The following is a 16,977-nucleotide window of genomic DNA, read 5'->3' on the forward strand; positions in this document are numbered from 1 at the left end:
CTACGGGGTCCTTGAGACCTGTAGAGCCCACCCCAGGCCCCTCATCGCAAACCTCAGGTCCCAAAGTGGGGTTTACTCCAGGTGTACCTCAGGCGGGCAGGTCAGTGGGCAGGGGTCACTCCTCTGTCCACAGGCTGGCCCAGGTCTGGGGGTCTATCAGGAGAGGTCCCAGGCTGGGGGCCAGCCCTGGCCTTGTTCACAGAGGCCTCACAGGGGACACCCGGCACCCGCCATGGGGAGCTAAAATTGGAAAGTGGCGAGTGGGAGGCAGCTGACAAAGCTATTTCGCAGGCTCTTCTCCGTGCTCCGGTTTCAAGCTTCTGCTCCCTTAACCCGATCCTCAGGGCCTCCCTACCCCCACCCGGCCCGTGGGGAGGTGCCTCAGCCCTCAGGCCAGCCGTGTAGAAGTCAGCTCCGGCAGGCCGCTGGTAGGGGCAGGGGCAGCGGACAGTCTTCTCCGATCAGAGACTGCAGGGGGGCTCACTGAGAACACTCAATCCTGTCCCTGGTCCTCTGTGTGACCTTGACAGGTCCCTGCCCCTCTCTGGTCCGTGAGCCCTCCATCTGTGTAATGGGGAGAATGCCGACTGTGGCGGCCCAGGAGAGCTGGTTTCAGAATTGGTGAGGGAGATTTAGAGGATCTGGGGCAGGAGAGAGGGCCATGCCAGCCATCTCTTGCTCAGCCCAGCCTGAAAGGATGCCCAGACATGTTCTTCCCTTCAGTTTGGGCCCTGAGTCTGCCACCCATGCGGCCCTTGGGAAGGCCACGGGTCAGGCTGGAGCAGGATAGAGAGGGCACAGGTGCTAGCTTAGGTCCCAGGGATGACCCAGGAGGACTCCTGGGGATAAGCTAGGCCCTGGCAGGAGGGAGTGGCCAGGCTCACCCTGAGCCCATTACTGGTCAGCACCTTGGGCAGCGGCCAGCACACTCCCTGGTGTCTGCCTGGCCCAGCCTAGCCCCACACACACTACCCCAGGGCACTTCTTCAAGTAGCACAGCCTCCAGCCGGCATCCAGGGCCTGGATACACAGAGCACTGAGAGAGTGGGCAGGTGTGGCCACGGACACAGGCAGGAACAAGGGACGTGGCAGGCTGGGGCTCAGGGGCTGGTTGGCGTAATGGGGGTCAATGAGAAGCTATAGGCTGAGTGAGAGAGATGGAGGTTTGGTGCTGGGGTAGGACCTGGGGAGGTCACGGGAAGTAAAGGCAGCTCAGGAGGGTATGGAATCAGAGAAAGGGGCCTGGAGGAGGGGGGGTGGTTTGTCAGGAGTTGAGAGAGACTTACTGAGGGGAGTGGGAACCCTGGGGGCCAGAAATATGATTGAGGTGATGCAGAGGGAGTTTCTCCACAAGAAAGTCATCTGAGACCTTGGAGGAGCAGTTTGAGCAGAGGGTGGGGACCGGTCCACCTGAAAGGTATGGAGGAGTGAATGAAGGAGAAGAAGGCAGGCTGAGAGTGAAGACAATGCTTTCAAGAGCCTTCAGTGGGAAGGGCGGGGGCGAGAGTAGCAGCTAGGACGGGGCACCAAATGGCAGGGGGCCTGGGAGGAGTGGGAGACGGGTGGGGAGAATGATGGCATGAGATGCCCAAGGGGCTGTCTCTCTTCAGAATGGGGACCCCATCACCTCAGTGGGGACCACGAACTGGGCTAGGCAGGGCCGGGGGGCAGCAGTGCCCTCACCCAATCTGTCTCTCTCAGCCCCATCCAGGCTATGGGCATCAAGACAGCCTTGCCCGCGGCAGAGCTGGGCCTGTACTCCCTGGTGCTGAGCGGGGCCCTAGCCTATGCTGGCCGGGGCCTCCTTGAGGCTTCACAAGGTAACAGCTGGGCCCCGGGACAGAGGGGTGGGACCATTCTTCCGCTGGGGGTCTCAGGGCTCCACCCAGCAAGGCCAGAAACTTAGAGGCTCCAGACTCAAGGGCAGTGCCTAGGCCTTGGGGCTGGGGGGTTGAGTCAGATGCAGCCACAGGGAGACTCAAATGCAGAAGCACTGACAGAGACCTGGACAGAGCCAGAGAAAGAGAGAGAGAGTGTGTGTCTCAGACACTCAGGGGTACAGAGACCTGACCCCAGACACACAGTGAGACCCAGAGAGAAGCAGAGGCAGAGAGAGACCCAGACCCTCTCCCCTCCCCCCAGGGTGGCATCAGCCTTGCTGTAGAGGCAGGTGTGGGTGTGAAGCGCCCTGAGACCAGACTCTGTTCTCAGGTGGGGCCCACAGGAAAGCCTTCCGGGAGTCTGTGCGACCCGGCTGGGAGTACATTGGCCGGAAGATGGTAGGTCCCTCGCACCCCAGGGTCCCTGACCGGGGTCTCTGATCCCTGGCCCATCTCTCCTGTCCCAAACCCTTCCCTGCTCTCCCCTGTTCCCAATGGTCCCACATAACAGAGGGCTCGCAATGGGGAAGGTCTCTGGCTTGAATTTTCAGCATCTTCAGTTTCTCCACTGGCCCCTCCTCTGTCCTCCTGGGGCCAAATCAAGCCTGCCTCAGACCCTGCTCATTTAGGAAACAAACCGAGACGGGCTTCCGCAGGGCCTCCAGCACCATCCTCCCCAGGAACAACGCGATAATGGTGGAATGTCAGGCAATGTGCTGGACAGAGGGGGAGCTCGGAGCAGCAGGGCGGCCCACGTGGTGCCCCTCATTCCTCTCTACCTACCTTCCTGGTACTTCCCTCAGAGGGGAAGGCAGGGACCTCAGCCATTGCTCTCCTCTAATGCACAAGAAGACTCTGGGGGCAGGGAAGGGGTTGAGACTCTGACCAGCCCAAGTGCCAGGCCACTCTGCCCCCGCCCCACCTTAACCTGCCTGGGCCTGCCCCAGGACGTGGCTGACTTCGAGTGGGTGATGTGGTTCACCTCCTTCCGCAACGCCATCTTCTTCGCTCTCTCCGGACACGTGCTGTTTGCTAAACTCTGCACTATGGTTGCCCCCCAGGTGAGCTGGACCTGAGCACCACCCCCCCGCCTCCCCCTCCCCCTCAGCTACAAGGGTTGCGGGGAAGCCATCCTGGGCTCCCACCTCCGTTCACATGGAGAGGTAGACGAAGCCTTCTCCCTGTCCACAGCTCCGCTCCTGGATGTATGCTGTGTACGGGGCCCTGGCGGTGGTGGGCACGATGGGCCCTTGGTACCTGCTGCTGCTGCTTGGCCACTGCGTGGGCCTCTATGTTGTCTCACTCTTGCACCAGCCCTGGCTCTGTCTCGGCCTCGGCCTGGCCAGCCTTGCCTCTTTCAAGCTGGACCCCCTCATCTCCTGGCAGGTATGCGCTGGGGCGGGGCAGGGGTGGAGGGTGCAGGGATAGGACCCCAAACCTCTCACCCCATCCAAAACGTTTGCCTCCTAAGTCTCCCCAAGCATTTCCTTTACTTTCCCACCCGTCTTCAAGCCTTTGACCATGGAGCATGCTCTGCCCACAAGGTGGTCGCCTCCACCGCAGCAGAGACATGTCCAGCTCCTTCCCTGCTCTGCCCTAGCACTTAACATGAAATTGGCCCTCGGTGGCCAGTGTTGACGGGCGCTGGCAGAGAGGGAGATGGCAGGACCAGGCTGGGCCCCTGCAGGAGGCTGGGTGGGCTTCCCAGAGACAAGGGGCACCCTGGTGAGCTGGCGGCCTGTTCTCTCCCATCCAGAGCGGGTTTGTAACAGGGACTTTTGATCTTCAAGAGGTGCTGTTTCACGGGGGCAGCGGTTTCACGGTGCTGCGTTGTACCAGCTTTGCGCTGGAGAGCTGTGCCCACCCTGACCGCCGCTACTCCCTAGCTGACCTGCTCAAGTACAATTTCTACCTGCCCTTCTTCTTCTTCGGGCCCATTATGACCTTTGACCGCTTCCACGCTCAGGTGAGGGGACACCCTGTGGGCTCCCAAGACAGGACTGCGTCCCCCCCTGGGCGGAAGTGAACTCCCCTCAGACCCCAGAGGGGCCCGTGTCTCCACTCTCAGGGTTGCCAGGATGAAGCCGCGTCTCCCCTCACCCTCGCATCCCCAGACAGCTAGTTCGTGACTCACCGCTCAGACTCCTCGCGCAGGTCTTGCCTCCCCCACTCAGACACTAGCCATCCCTCAGGTGAACCAGGTGGAGCCGGTGCGGCGAGAGGGCGAGCTGTGGCGCATCCGGGCCCAGGCGGGCCTCAGCGTGGTAGCCATCGTGGCCGTGGACATCTTCTTCCACTTCTTCTACATCCTCACCATCCCCAGTGACCTCAAGTTCGCCAGCCGCCTCTCGGACAGCGCCCTCGGTGGGTGTGCGCCGGGCCCAGAACAGGGATGAGGTCGGGGCCACCACTTCAGAAGGACGGACCCTCTGCGCCCCAATGGCGGCGGAGTCACAGCTGGGGAAGCTGGCGCCCCGGGGGACAGCACCTATCGCAGGGTGGGGGAGCGGGGATTTAGCCTTTGAAATGCGTGGGACTTGGAGGTAGGTTTGCCCCGTGAGGCCCGGAGTGGTACCCGACAGAGGCCGCCCACCTCGCCGGGGCCTGGGGCTGATTTCCGCAGCCGGATAGGGTCTCCGCCGGGTCAGCCCCTCCCCCCAGGAAGTGGGGGCGGGGCCTCCGTGGGGGCGGCCGGCGCAAGGACCTCCCCCCCACACCAGCTTGGGAGAGAGTGTCCTTAGGGGAGTGCAGGGCTCAGCGCCTCCCCTGGATTTAGGAAGACCCGGGGCGGGGTGGGGGACGGGGGGAAGGTCAGTGTGACGCCCCCCGGGCCGTGACGACCCCTTGTCCCCAGCTGGCCTAGCCTACTCAAACCTGGTGTACGACTGGGTGAAGGCGGCCGTCCTCTTCGGCGTCGTCAACACCTTGGCGCGCCTCGACCACTTGGACCCGCCCCAGCCTCCCAAGTGCATCACAGCGCTCTATGTCTTCGCCGAGACGTGAGTGCGACGTCCGGGGACTCGCCTCCGGGATCCCCACCTCCTCTTCGCCTCTTGCCCCAAGCCCTGGAGCTCGGCTCCTGGCTGATTCCCACCCGTCTGCTCTCCTCCCACAGGCACTTTGACCGTGGCATCAACGACTGGCTTTGCAGGTGAGTTGGGGTGGGGTGGGATGTCACAGCCATCCCCCAGGTGGCTGAGCAGGGCCGTGGCCAGGTGGGTCCACGTCTTCAAAGATCATCCCTGGGCCAGAGGAAGCAGGGACAGAGGGAGGAGGTCATGGCAGAGGTCGAAGTGAAAGACAGAGGTTTGGACTTGGGTGGGGCCCCTGGAGGTGAGAGAAATGGAGTGGAGACACACAGCAGGCAGCCTGAACAGCACTTGGCCGTGGATTGAGGGCATCAGGAAGGAGAGGGCGATGACTCCCAGGAAGTCGTGTGCCCGGAAGGACTCTGGTTGAAGGAGCCGGCAGAAGGGCCTGAAAGGAGCGCTCAGAGGAGCAGGAGAACAGGCAGGACCGTGGGACACCCTGGCAGCTAAGGGAAGACCATCCTGGCATGGTAGGGGCAACTGGGTCAGATGCTGCTGGTCAAGGAAGCCAGAGACTGAGCATGAGCGTGGGTGGCATGGAGGTTCTCAGCCTTTCCCTGGAGAGGCAGAGGCGGGGAGGAGTCGGGGCTGGGGGCGTGGGGGACAAAGGAACCGCAGGGTAGTTCCGTGTGGACAGCTCCTGGAAGAAGCCTGGTACTGAAGGGGGACACCCAGAAGTGGCCGAAGGGAGAAGTGGGTGTTTTAAAGACAGGAAATAATGGGACATGCTTGGGTGCCGAGGGGAATTATTCAATAGAAAGGAGGAAGTTGGCAGCACAGGATAGAGGGGTGATTGATGGAGCGAGCTCCCTGAGAAGGTGGGGAGGCGATGGAATCAGGCAGAGAGCTCTGGCTTCGGGACACAGAGGAGGAAGAAAGGCCGGTGCGGATGCAGAAGAATGGCCAGTGAGTGTGGAAAGGTGAGGGATTCCTCCTGAAAGCTTCGGTTTTCTCCACGAAGTAGGAGGCAAGGTCATCAGCTGAGAGATGCAGGGTTGCGGGTGCAGGGAGGCACCCAGATGCTGCCTCTCTCCTCCTGCCTAGATCACCACACCCATTCACACTTGCAGGAGAGATGAGGCGGAGTAGCCACTGCAGAGCCTGAGAGAAGATGCTGACCAGAGAAACCGTGGCACTGACAGCTCAAGTGGGGTTGGGGGTAGTGGATTTATGGATTCTAATATGTGAAAGTGTGGGGTTTTTCCCATCAGGGCTTCGCTTCTTGGGTGCAGGTGAGGAGAAAGTGGGTGATTGGGCTTTCCCAGATGGGTGAGAAGGAAGAAGTGAGGGAGAAGGGTTTTTAGGTTATTTGTAATGATGACTCATTGAATACAGTTAAGAAGGGTGGTAAAAATAGGAGGGGGTCACAAGATGAGGAAGGTGGGGGGGAGGTCAATGAGATTGAAGAAGTGGAGCTAGGGAGTCAGGTCAGGTGGGGGGGGCAGGGTGAAGCATGGGAATCAGGAAGGAGTCAAACAAGTGGTGAAAAAGTTGGGGTGTGGCCATGGGAGTGGGTGACTGAGGTGGAGTGGAAAAGAAACCATTAGTGAAATGAGGAGGTCAAGGAACAGAGAGGCTGGTTATGCAATGGGTCTTCTACTGAATTTATTTAACAGATATTTATTGAGTACCTACTACATGCCAGGCACTGTTCTAGGCACTTGGGATACAGCAGTGAACATGGCAAAGACCGTGAACTCATGGAACTTACAGCCTAGTGGAGAGAAACAGACCATAAACAGGTTAAAAAAAAAGATAATTTTAGAGAGTGGTAAGTGTTATGAAGAAAGTAAAAGAGTGTAATGGGGTAGAAGCTTCTTTAGTTGGGGTTCGGGTAGGCCTCTGTGAGATGAACTGACACTTGAGTGATAACGAAATTTGGAGAAGAGAATTCCAGGCAGAGGGAACAACAGGTACAAAGGCCTTAAGACAGGAACCAGCTGTGTGTGTCTGAGTATCAGAAAGACCAGTAAGGGGAGAGCATAGTGAATGAAGGGGAGAATGGTGGGTGATAGGTCAGGGAGGGAGGCAGAAACCAGATGACGTGGGATCTTCTAGCCACAGGAAGGTGGTTGAGTTTATTCTAATTGTAATGAGCTATTGCCAGGAGGGTGTGATTGTGGAAGTGAGGTGATCTGGGTTACACTCTTAAAAGATGCCTCTAGCTGCTGTGTGGACAACGGACAGTAGCGGGCAGAGGCAGAAGCAGGGAGATGGCTTAAGAGGCTCTTTCAGTAATCTGTGTGACGGGAGATGATCGCCTGGACTAGGGTGGTGGTAGTGGAGGTGATAAGCAGTGCTCAGGACCAAGTGGAGCCCGTAGCATTTGCTGGTTTGGATGTGAGTGGAGAGGGGAATTGAGAATCCAAGATGGCTCCAAGGCTCCTGGCCGGCAACTGAATGGATGGTGGTATCATTAGCTGAGATGGGAATGAAGTGGGTTTGGGCAGGGATGGGGGAGTTGGTCATTCATGTGAGATGTCTGGTAACAGTTGGGTATATGGGTCAGGAGAGAGACTGGGCTAAAGAGACAGATCTGGGGCTTGTCAGCATAGAGACAGTATTCAGAGTCTGAATGAGATCACTTGGAGAAATGAAGGTAGCTAGAGAAGACAGGAACTCCAAGGCTAAGCCCTCCACGTTTTCAAGTTGGGTAGAGGAGGAGCCGCCACCTGAGGCCCAGAGTGTTGAATGTGCCCAGGAGGATAGCGTTGAGGAAGCTGCCCCCGTTGTGTATCCTTTGCCCGTCTCCCAGCTGCCTTTTCCCGCCCTCCCACCGGCCCCTTTCCCCGCGTTGCCTGCAGGTACGTGTATGACCACATTGGTGGGGAGCACTCTGCGGTGATCCCAGAGCTGGGGGCCACTGTGGCCACGTTTGCCGTCACCACTCTGTGGCTCGGACCTTGTGACACTGTCTACTTGTGGTCAGGCCTTAACTGCTTTGGCCTCAACTTTGAGCTCTGGGTACAGAAGCTGGCAGAGTGGGGGCCCCTGGCACGAATTGAGGTGAGCAGGGAAGGTCTGGGGCTGGGTTGTCTGGGGCACTGGAGGGGGTGGCACTATTGCTCTCTGGAGTCTTCCAGCCACGCCTGGCTGCCAGTCCAGAACTTTCTCACTACCACCCCGCTCCAGGTTGTCAGGGCAATGGCTCCCTCTGTGGGTACCTGGCCCTCCCTTCCCTTCTGCAGGGTCGGGGGGCACCCGGGCCTGGCTGTGTTGTTCAGGCCCTGCCCTCTCTCCAGAGTTCAGTTTCCCATCTTTTAACAATGAGGGAGAGCTGACCAGGGACTCTCAGGGACACAGGCATATCCCCAGGACCCAGGTGGCCACATAGGCAAGGCCTCTGACCCGCCACGTCCTCTTTCCCCTGGGCCTCTTGCCTCACTGCCTATGTTTTCCTGGACCCAGCAGGCCTCTCTGTCGGAGCAGATGTCCCGCAGGGTCCGAGCCATCTTTGGGGCCATGAACTTCTGGGCCATCATCATGTACAACCTTGTAAGCTTGAACAGCTTTGAGTTCACAAAGCTGGTCGCCCAGCGCCTGCTACTCACAGGTGAGGGACGGGGCATACGGAATATGCCAGGTATCAACCTCAAGGACTGTGACCTCCTGAAATGTCCCCACCCCACCGCAATTCCCCAGGGACTCAGCAGGGAGGGACAGTCAAGCGGGAAGAGCAGAGTCACTGGGGGAAAGGGGAGCTGCTTCCAGGCGCCCATGACCTCTTCCCCACACAGGGTTCCCCCAGACCACGCTGGCCGTCCTGTTTGTCACCTACTGTGGTGTCCAGCTGGTGAAGGAGCGAGAGCGAACCCTGACGCTGGAGGAGGAGCAGAGGCAGGACAAAGAGAAGGCCGAGTAGGGGAGAGGGGAAGAGGGATGGGCTCTGCTCAGCTCTTCCTGGGAGGGGCCTGACTGATAGAATAAAAGCCTCTTTACCGCGCTTTGGCTCTTCCCTGCCCCTTCCTCCAGCAGTATCCTGGCTCCCTGTCCAGGCTGGATGAGGAGCTGGAGGTTCAGGGAGGGGCTCAAGCTCTTGGCGCAAACAGAACGTGTAGGAGACACACGTGGAGGGCAGAGACCACCGACCTTGGCAGCCCAGCAGCTGAACACGGAAGCCCCAGGTCTTCAAACCACCTGGTCACTGACGCTTGGAGCACCTGATCCCAGACCCCGAGCTGCTTGCTCGGAAGGCACTTTATTCTTCTTACAGGAGACTTACCCAGGCTGCAAGGTGCACTCGATGGGGACCCTCCCCACCTGACAGGCGAGGAGACTGAGTTCTGTGGGGAGTTTACGGGCACACACAGCCAGGCCGGGGCTGGGCCAGGATGCAGCCTGACCACCCCCCGAGGTTCTGCCTCATGGACCAAGAACACGGGGGGATATGGAGACACCGGAGAGGCCAAAAGTTTCTCATCCCTGCCCGAAAGGCTAGCTCCAGGCAGCGATTTCCCTTTCCTGGCTGAAGCGGCCCCCTGGGCACTATGACGGGATGGGATACAGGTGGGCTTTGCCTCTCCCAGGCTCCTCCCTGGAGCCCCCATCCCAGAAGGCCGGGCCTGTGTGGGCTGCAGCATGGGGGGCGCGTAGTCAGGTCCTCTGGGCGGGTCACAGCTTGGTCAGGCGCAGCACATTGAGCCGTACAGGTAGGAAGGTGGCGCCAGCGGCATAGGCGACCTCCCGCAGGACCCCCTCCCACTTCTTCTCCTCCTCATTGTACCTGGGGTGGGAGGAGTGGAGACAGGGACGAGGAGCTCGGTCAGCCAAGTCCTGGGTGGGACCCAGCAGGGAGGGGTGGCTGGGTGCACTAGGCCACCCCTGGGGAGTGCCGCCCCCCAGCCTCAGGCCAATCTCCAGGAAGGTCAGCTCCTGGAGAGCGCCCACACTCTGGGAAAGGGGTCCCACCCCCAAAGAACACCTGCCCTACCTTCCAGGAAGAGCCCCCTCTCAGGAAGCCCGCACTCCTTGAAGTCCACCTCCCTCCAAGAAGGTCTGCACCTCCCCAAACCCCTCCTCTTGAGAATTTCTGTACTCAACTCTCCGAGAAGTCCACCCCCGCTGCCCCTCCGGGTCCTGCTCTCCCAGCAGCACTGCTCTCTAGAGGCTGCCTGCAGCACTGGGCATCGCTGAAGGTTCAGAAGCTGCCCCAGGCTGCCGAAACCTCTCCCCTCCACCCCCAGCTAGGACCAGCCATAGAAGCAATGGCTCTGACAAGCTGGGATCCAGGTACTTCTCAATCCCGACCCAGCTCTCCCGCTCGGGGGGCGGCGGGGGAGAGGAAAGAGCTGGCTGCCTCTCCGGGCCTGCTCTGCTTCCTGGGGCCCGGTTCTGTGGGTCTGGGCCCTAACCTTGGCACCAGCTCCTGACTGACACTGTCGATGCCCCACAGGGCGGCGTGGTGCCATGTGTGCAAACCCAGACTTTCCCAACAAACTGGAGAGACCCTGGGCTGAGCAAGGCATGTCTGCTGCCCTGTCCCCACAGGATTTCCTGGAAGAGGGATCAGTTCTGCCCACAGATGAGCCTGCTGGGCGCTGCCTCGGTGCCCAGCTGGCCTTGCTCACGATTCCCCTCACCTCCCTAGGGCCAGGCTCACCTCCAGATGTCGTTGAGCTCTGTGGGAACCAGCTCCCCGGACTCAGTCTCCAGTGTAGCAAAGCCGCCGATGGCATAGAGCGTGCCCGCCAGGCTGACCAGGCTGAGCGAGCTGCGCTCTTGTGGGAAGGCCTCAAAGGGTGCCCACCTGGCAGGAAGGAGGGGGCGTGAGGAGGTGCCTCACCCGCCCCCGGGGGGCCGCAGAGAGCCCAGTGACTGTCCCCCGCCAGCACTCACAGCTTCAGCTGCACCCTGCAAAATCCGACTCCCAGGCACCCGTGCTCCCAGCACAACCTGCTTCCTGACCGAATGCCCTCTGGTCTTCACTTCTTCCCCATTCTCTTGCCCCTCCCGTTTCCCTCCATGGTCCGCTTGTCATTCCATCTAACCTGCCCCATGAAACCCAGCAGGGCTCTCCCCAATGTCCCGCCTTTGCTCCTGAACCAACTCCAGCTTGCTACCTCAGTGACCATTGAGACCGTCCCTTGCATTCCTGCCCCGTCCCTTTTCTCCCCTTCATGGCCCAGTGACTCTCAAGGTGCCTTCACTCCCCTCCCTGGCTCCCGAAGTTGGGTCTTCATCCCTCCAAAACTGCTCTCGGGTCCCCAGCCACCACCCTGAAATCCAGGGTCCACAGTATGCACTTCTGCTGATGTGACTTTCTTCACTTCCCACCTCCCAGCCTCACCTCTTGGGATTCCTTGCTGAAGAATGTATCTGCCCCTGCTGCCCCCAGGGCTTGGGCCTCGGCTTCTCCCACTAACATCTTCTCTCCTGAGGGAGGCTGTCCCCTCCGCGTACTGTCTCCACTCCCCAGATCTCACCCTCGAGCTCTCTCTTTGCCCTAGTGGGCTCCTCCTGGACACCCAGGTGCCTCAAATCCACATGTTTTAACTCGACCCTCACTTGTCCTACCTAACTCCAACAGTTCTTCAACAAATGACCTCCTTGGGACTTCCCTGGTGGCGCAGTGGTTAAGAATCCGCCTGCCAATGCAGGGGACACGGGTTTCGAGCCCTGTTCTGGGAAGATCCCACATGCTGCGAAGCAACTAAGCTCGTGCGCCACAACTACTGAGACTGCACTCTAGAGCCTGCGAGCCACAACTACTGAGCCCGCGTGCCACAGCGACTGAAGCCCGCACGCCTAGAGCCCATGCTCCACAACGAGAAGCCACCACAATGAGAAGCCCGCACACCGCAACGAATAGTAGCCCCCGCTCGCCACAACTAGAGAAAGCCCGCGCACAGCAATGACAACCAAACGCAGCCAAAAATAAATGAGTAAATTAATTAATGAAAAAAAATAAATGACCTCTCACCCTCAAAAGCATCCACCTCTCCCTCTCACCCCCACCATCCAATCAACTGCTACCTGCTATTTCTTCTGTCTGCTAAACTCTTGCTACTGAGTATGGCCCATGGACTGGCAGCATCAGCATCACCAGTGGGTTTATTAGAAATATACTCTGAGGTCCCTCCCCATACCTGAGAATCAGAATCTGCATTCAAAGCATGATCCCCAGGGATTCATGGGCACATGAAAAGCACTGGCCTAAGTCTTTCTCCAGTGCATCCTCTCTGCCCCATCCCTGCTGTACCCCCAGCTCTAGACCACCATCACTTCTTGTTATACAGCTGTACCCCTGCCTCCTAGGAAATCCCTAATCTCTTCTCTACATGAGCTGCCATGAGGCATCTTAGGAAAACACAGAAGGGAGCTTAAAACCCATCAGAGGCATTTCATTACTCTCAGGGTAAAGTCCCTCAGCCCGAATGCCCCCTCTCCAGCCCCAGTACCCACAATCCCCACCTCCCTTCACGCACCACACTCCATCCAACCTGACCAATGCCCTCTCCTCCAATGAGCCTGCCTTTTTTTTCTCCTAAATGCCTTGGCACCAGCCTTCCCTTGCCTTTGGGCATCCTTCTCCCACCACCCCTTTAGCTGGCTGAGTCTGACTGGTCTGCCAGCTCCGTTTTCTTCCCGATCTCCCAGGGCAGGGCAGCTTCTGTCTCAGTCACTGCTGTATCCCTAGCACCAGGCCAGTGCCTGGTACGAGTCTCTGAATGAGGAACCTGGCATCTCCGGGGAGCTCTCTCCTGCAGACCAGGCTGGCCACAACCCTTGTGGGGGAAGCCCACCTCACTGCTGATCAGAGTAGAGGGGCTAGTTCTGTGCTGATGTCCAAGCTGCACAGTGGAGACTCAAGACAGAGGCTATGTTTCCTGCCAGGGCAGACACAGAGAGGGCTGACATAGGCCTAAAGCCACACAGCTGGTACAGTGGGGCCCTTTGTCCCTGGCTGTCCAGTGGAATGGGGGCAGGGAGGAGGGAAGCAGCCATACTTGCCGTCCACGATGTTGTACACCTCAGCTGAACTGGTCAGCCCTGTGTCTGTGACCCCAGCAGCCACAAAAATGCGGCCGTCATGGATGGTGGCCCCGAAGAGTGAGCGGGCAGTCTTCATGGGGGCCAGCTCCCTCCACTCGAACTTCTTAGGGTCATAGACGCACATCTTGTTCAGGCACTTCCTGTGGGGGTGGGCAGAGTGAGTGAGAAGGAGGAGGCGGGAGCAGGGCCACCTCTTCCCTTGGCCCAGTCCCTCCAGCTGCCTCGCAAGGCAGTCAGGACAGACCCCTGACAGCCTCGGGGAGACTCTGCTTCCGTTCTACCCGCCGACCCGGCTGCTGCACTCCTTCCTGGCCCGCGCCTCACCTGTCGCTACCTTTGCCGCCAATGACGTAGACAAGGTCCATATGGGAGAGCACAGAGTGGCCGTACACGGCATAAGGCAGCGGGTCCGATTCGCCCCATTTGAACGACCTAGAGGGGAGGGGAGTAGGGCGCTCTCAGCCCCCGTCTCTGCATTCACCCACCACCCAACACATATTGGGATGCCCCCGATTCGTTACCGGAACTCCCAGACCTCTTAGCTCCTCGCTCCCACCCCACCTGCCAACCCCACCCAGCCCCTACCCAAGCCCGCCCCCGCCACGCCCCGCCGCCGTCCTGGACCAGCCCCCAGGCCCCTCGGCCCCGCCCCCAGGCCCCTCGGCCCCGCACCCAGGCCGCGCTCACAGCCTGTCGTAGCACATGACCGAGTCCAGGCTACGCTCGTCGTCCTTGAGTTCTCGGCCGCCGACCACGTAGATGGAGTTAAGAGCCTCTCCCAGGCCGAAGAGGCAGCGCGGCGAGGGCAGCGGCGGCATCCCCAGCCACTCTGAGTCCAGGTGGTCAAACTGCGGGCCGGGTGGCCAGTCAGCGACCGCCCCCCACGTCCCCCACCAACCCCCCGCCCCAGTCCCAGCCTGGCCCCACCGCAGCCCCGTCTGGCCACCCCCAGGTCACAGAGGAGTCCGGGTCTCCAGGTAGGGCCAGCGCAGACTGGAGGCGGTGCCTGGAGACAGTGCCTCTCCTCCTATCAGGCTGAGAACAGCCGACCGTCCCACACCCCGTAGGTGCCGGGAGACCACCGTTACAGCACCGTGATGGGGCACCCCATACAGAGCTGAGAAGGGGCCTCTGAGAGGGAGGCGCAGCTGCCGTCCTGGACTTCCCCAGTACAACTCCTGAACTGAGGCCTGCCTGCTCCCTGTTTTCCACTCCATCGCACTGCACAGGAAACATCCAAATACAACCACTCACCCCTTAAAATCTACAGTGTAAGTCTGCGACCCTGTGTACCCCAACAGGTTTTTTCTTTTTCCTTTTCTGGCGCACCCCTGCGGCTTGTGGGATCTTAGTTTCCCCACCACGGGTTGCACCGGCACCCCAGGCAGTGAGAGTGGAGTCCTAACCACTGGACCGCCAGGAAATTTCCCCAACAGTCTTTTAATAACCATACTAGGGGCTCATCTTTTGGGAGAGTTTTCTGAGGGCTGAGCACTGTGCTGTTGAACACTTTATAACCATCAATTAACCTTCAAACAACCGTATCAAGCAAGGAAGAATAATATCCCCATTTACGAACAGAGGCCCAGAGAGAATAAACAATGTGCCCATGATGTGCCTTGGCTGGTAGAGATGCCCCCCCCCCACCCGCCCCAGCTTAACCCTGGCACCACACTGCCCCTCACTGCTCTCGAAACTGGTCAGGCCTCACTAAGCACACCACTCACTATAGGCTCCTTCCCATCTCCGTCCCCTGCTCACTGCTTCCCAGCCAGAAGCACTGCACCCTCCCCTCCATGTCTCCAAATTCAGCCAACTAGCAAGCCTCACACCTACATGGCCAGTCTCCAGAAAACCATTCCTGCCCTCTGAGATCCCACTGTCACATTATAACTTGGACTGGGCACTCCACTCTCCTGGTCCTTCCTGGGCCTCAGTTTCCCCATCTGTGTAATGGGAAAGCAAGGGAGGATGGTCCCTTTGTTTGAGACACTCCGTTCCACATTCCAGTCCCGGCCTCATGCAAAGTTCTTGGCCAGGACCCCTACACTGACCTTATTCGTCCTTCTCACTGTCCCTGACCCCACCCGCAGTGCAGAGCTAGGGCCTCCAACATATCAGACCATCCTGAGGCTGACATCTCCCTGAAACTGAGACACCAAAGTTATGCATCTTATTGTCAACTGCCTATAACTATCTTCAGCCTTCAGGCAAGTGGCTGTCAGTCATCGTCCCCGGTCCACATCTCAGCCTAGACCCAATAACATTCCCCAACAAGTAGACACAGGCCTCTCTTGGGCCCCAAGGCTGCCCAGAAATCAAAACTGGCCACGCCCCTCCCAAGGCTGGCCAGGCACCTGCAAGAAGTAAGCACTCATGGGGTCCTCTTTGTTGTCCTCATTGTAGAAAAGACCCCCAGCCACGAAGACCTGGTTCTCCTTGGTCACTAGACTGACGTGGTTCTTGGGGATCTGGGTGGAGAGGGAGGCACAGTAGCACTCGTTGGCTGCCGGGTCATAGGCCACGGCGCCCTCCTCACTGATCATGAAAATGAGGTCCTGTAGGAACATGCCAAAGCGCAGGGTGTCATTGAGGATCCCGGGTAGGACGCGCTCGGCCTCCTCTTCTTCCTCCTCTGCCTTGGCTTCGACTGTGCCCTTGTCAGTGGCCTTGGCCCCCACTGCCTCCTTCCCCTTCTCCTTCTTCTTGCGCAGCACGGTGATGCGGCCCTCGTGCGCATCCTTCACCATCTGCACCTTGCGCAGCAGCTCGGGCTGGGCACGCACGAGAGGGTGGCGCTCCACGCGGCTCTCTAGGAAGGCGCGCGGCAGCAGGCGGAAGCGCACGCTCTCGAAGACGGTGGGCAGCGAGCGCTGGCGCTCGGCCTGCCCCTCGGCGTCGCCGCTGCTCGCCCATCTCATCACCGCCTCGAAAACGGCCTCCTCCTTCTCCACGTTGAGGCCATCGCTGGAGATGATGGCGATGAGCTCGTCAGCTGAGAGCCCGAGGAAGTCGGCGTCGCGGGCCACCAGCGAGAAGTGCGCGCAGATGAAGTCGCGGGCGGCCACGGCAAGGCGCGCGCAGTCGAGCAGGAGGCCTAGGCGGAAGACCGCCAGGCAGTTGGCGAGGCACAGGCGCTTCTGCAGGAAGGACACGCAGATGGTGAAGATGGATGGGATCTGGAAGCGGTGCGCCGCGGCGAACAGGTCCTGCACGCTTGCCTCGTCCAGCGCGATCTCTGACGTGTACAGGTAGTGTAGCACCTGGGCCACCACGTCAGGGGACACCTCCTCCAGGCGCAGCTCGCCCGCGCGCTCGGGCTCGGCCAGGAAGCGCGCCCGGAAGTAGGGGCTGCAGGCAGCCAGCACCAGGCGGTGGCATGGGAACTCGCGCTCACCCACCCGCACCACGCAGTCGAGGAACTTGCCGTGGTCCAGCATGTCCTTGAGCCCGTCCTGCAGGAGCGTCTGCTGGTACAGCCGCTGCTCCTCCGCCTGCTCCAAGCCCAACGCCATGGTGGGTGGCCTTCTCTCCGCACTCCCTGCCTTCTTGCTGGGTCGCACACAGTCTATGCAGCTGTCCGAGCTGGACTATATATAGAGGTGGACTGGGCCCTGTAAGGCGAGCTGCCTGGCCTCCTGCACATGACGCAGAGGGGACAGCTGGGCTGAGGCCCCCTCCCAGAGCAGTCTTGACTCAGCCCAGGGGCTCATGGGATGGGGGTGGGGTGTCTCTGTCCCTGAAAGATGAGGGCCTCGCTGTCTCATTTCTAAACGGAGCACAGAGAGGCTTTGACGGCTTTCCTTGGTTGGGTGATACCTCTCGGGGAGGGGATGACCCAAGCTCCGCCCCTCAGTCCAAGGAGAGGGAAGCCTTTGAGTCCCTCTTCCACGGTCTCCCTTCCTTCATGCCTTCTCGGCCTTTCTGCCCTTTGTGCCTCTATCCTCCTCCTTGGAGTGTATCTTGCTCCAGCCACCCCTGGACGCAGTGTGCTTGGGTTTCCAGCTCAATGAACT

At 59.8% G+C, this 16,977-nt stretch overlaps 2 protein-coding genes across 2 annotated transcripts; one reads left to right on the forward strand and one right to left on the reverse strand.

The window, feature by feature from the left end:
* The first annotated feature begins 1,714 nt into the window (after window positions 1-1,714).
* Window positions 1,715-8,831, forward strand: HHATL (hedgehog acyltransferase like). Its single transcript, XM_060110383.1, has 11 exons — window positions 1,715-1,820; window positions 2,212-2,279; window positions 2,828-2,941; window positions 3,072-3,266; window positions 3,637-3,846; window positions 4,073-4,244; window positions 4,735-4,879; window positions 4,996-5,031; window positions 7,774-7,975; window positions 8,381-8,522; window positions 8,707-8,831. Exons 1-11 carry the CDS (start codon window positions 1,715-1,717, stop codon window positions 8,829-8,831), a joined length of 1,515 nt encoding a protein of 504 aa, XP_059966366.1.
* Window positions 8,832-9,580: 749 nt separating this feature from the next.
* Window positions 9,581-16,476, reverse strand: KLHL40 (kelch like family member 40). Its single transcript, XM_060110770.1, has 6 exons — window positions 15,319-16,476; window positions 13,649-13,809; window positions 13,286-13,393; window positions 12,916-13,101; window positions 10,569-10,715; window positions 9,581-9,692 (listed from the first exon to the last, which is right to left on the reverse strand). Exons 1-6 carry the CDS (start codon window positions 16,474-16,476, stop codon window positions 9,581-9,583), a joined length of 1,872 nt encoding a protein of 623 aa, XP_059966753.1.
* Between the last annotated feature and the right edge of the window lie 501 nt (window positions 16,477-16,977).

The sequence above is a fragment of the Mesoplodon densirostris genome, chromosome 10, assembly GCF_025265405.1.
Source record: "Mesoplodon densirostris isolate mMesDen1 chromosome 10, mMesDen1 primary haplotype, whole genome shotgun sequence".
Taxonomy (NCBI): Eukaryota; Metazoa; Chordata; class Mammalia; order Artiodactyla; family Ziphiidae; genus Mesoplodon; species Mesoplodon densirostris.

Excerpts from the sequence above, each read along its gene's own strand:
- HHATL (XM_060110383.1), top strand. The coding sequence starts at position 1,715 with ATGGGCATCAAGACAGCCTTGCCCGCGGCAGAGCTGGGCCTGTACTCC. Across the intron at positions 1,821-2,211 it reads CCTCCTTGAGGCTTCACAAG|GTGGGGCCCACAGGAAAGCC; the intron begins GTAACAGCTGGG and ends CTCTGTTCTCAG. Across the intron at positions 5,032-7,773 it reads ATCAACGACTGGCTTTGCAG|GTACGTGTATGACCACATTG; the intron begins GTGAGTTGGGGT and ends CGTTGCCTGCAG.
- KLHL40 (XM_060110770.1), bottom strand. The coding sequence starts at position 16,476 with ATGGCGTTGGGCTTGGAGCAGGCGGAGGAGCAGCGGCTGTACCAGCAG. Across the intron at positions 13,394-13,648 it reads GTCATGTGCTACGACAGGCT|GTCGTTCAAATGGGGCGAAT; the intron begins GTGAGCGCGGCC and ends CCTCCCCTCTAG. Across the intron at positions 9,693-10,568 it reads GAGCTCAACGACATCTGGAG|GTACAATGAGGAGGAGAAGA; the intron begins GTGAGCCTGGCC and ends CTCCCACCCCAG.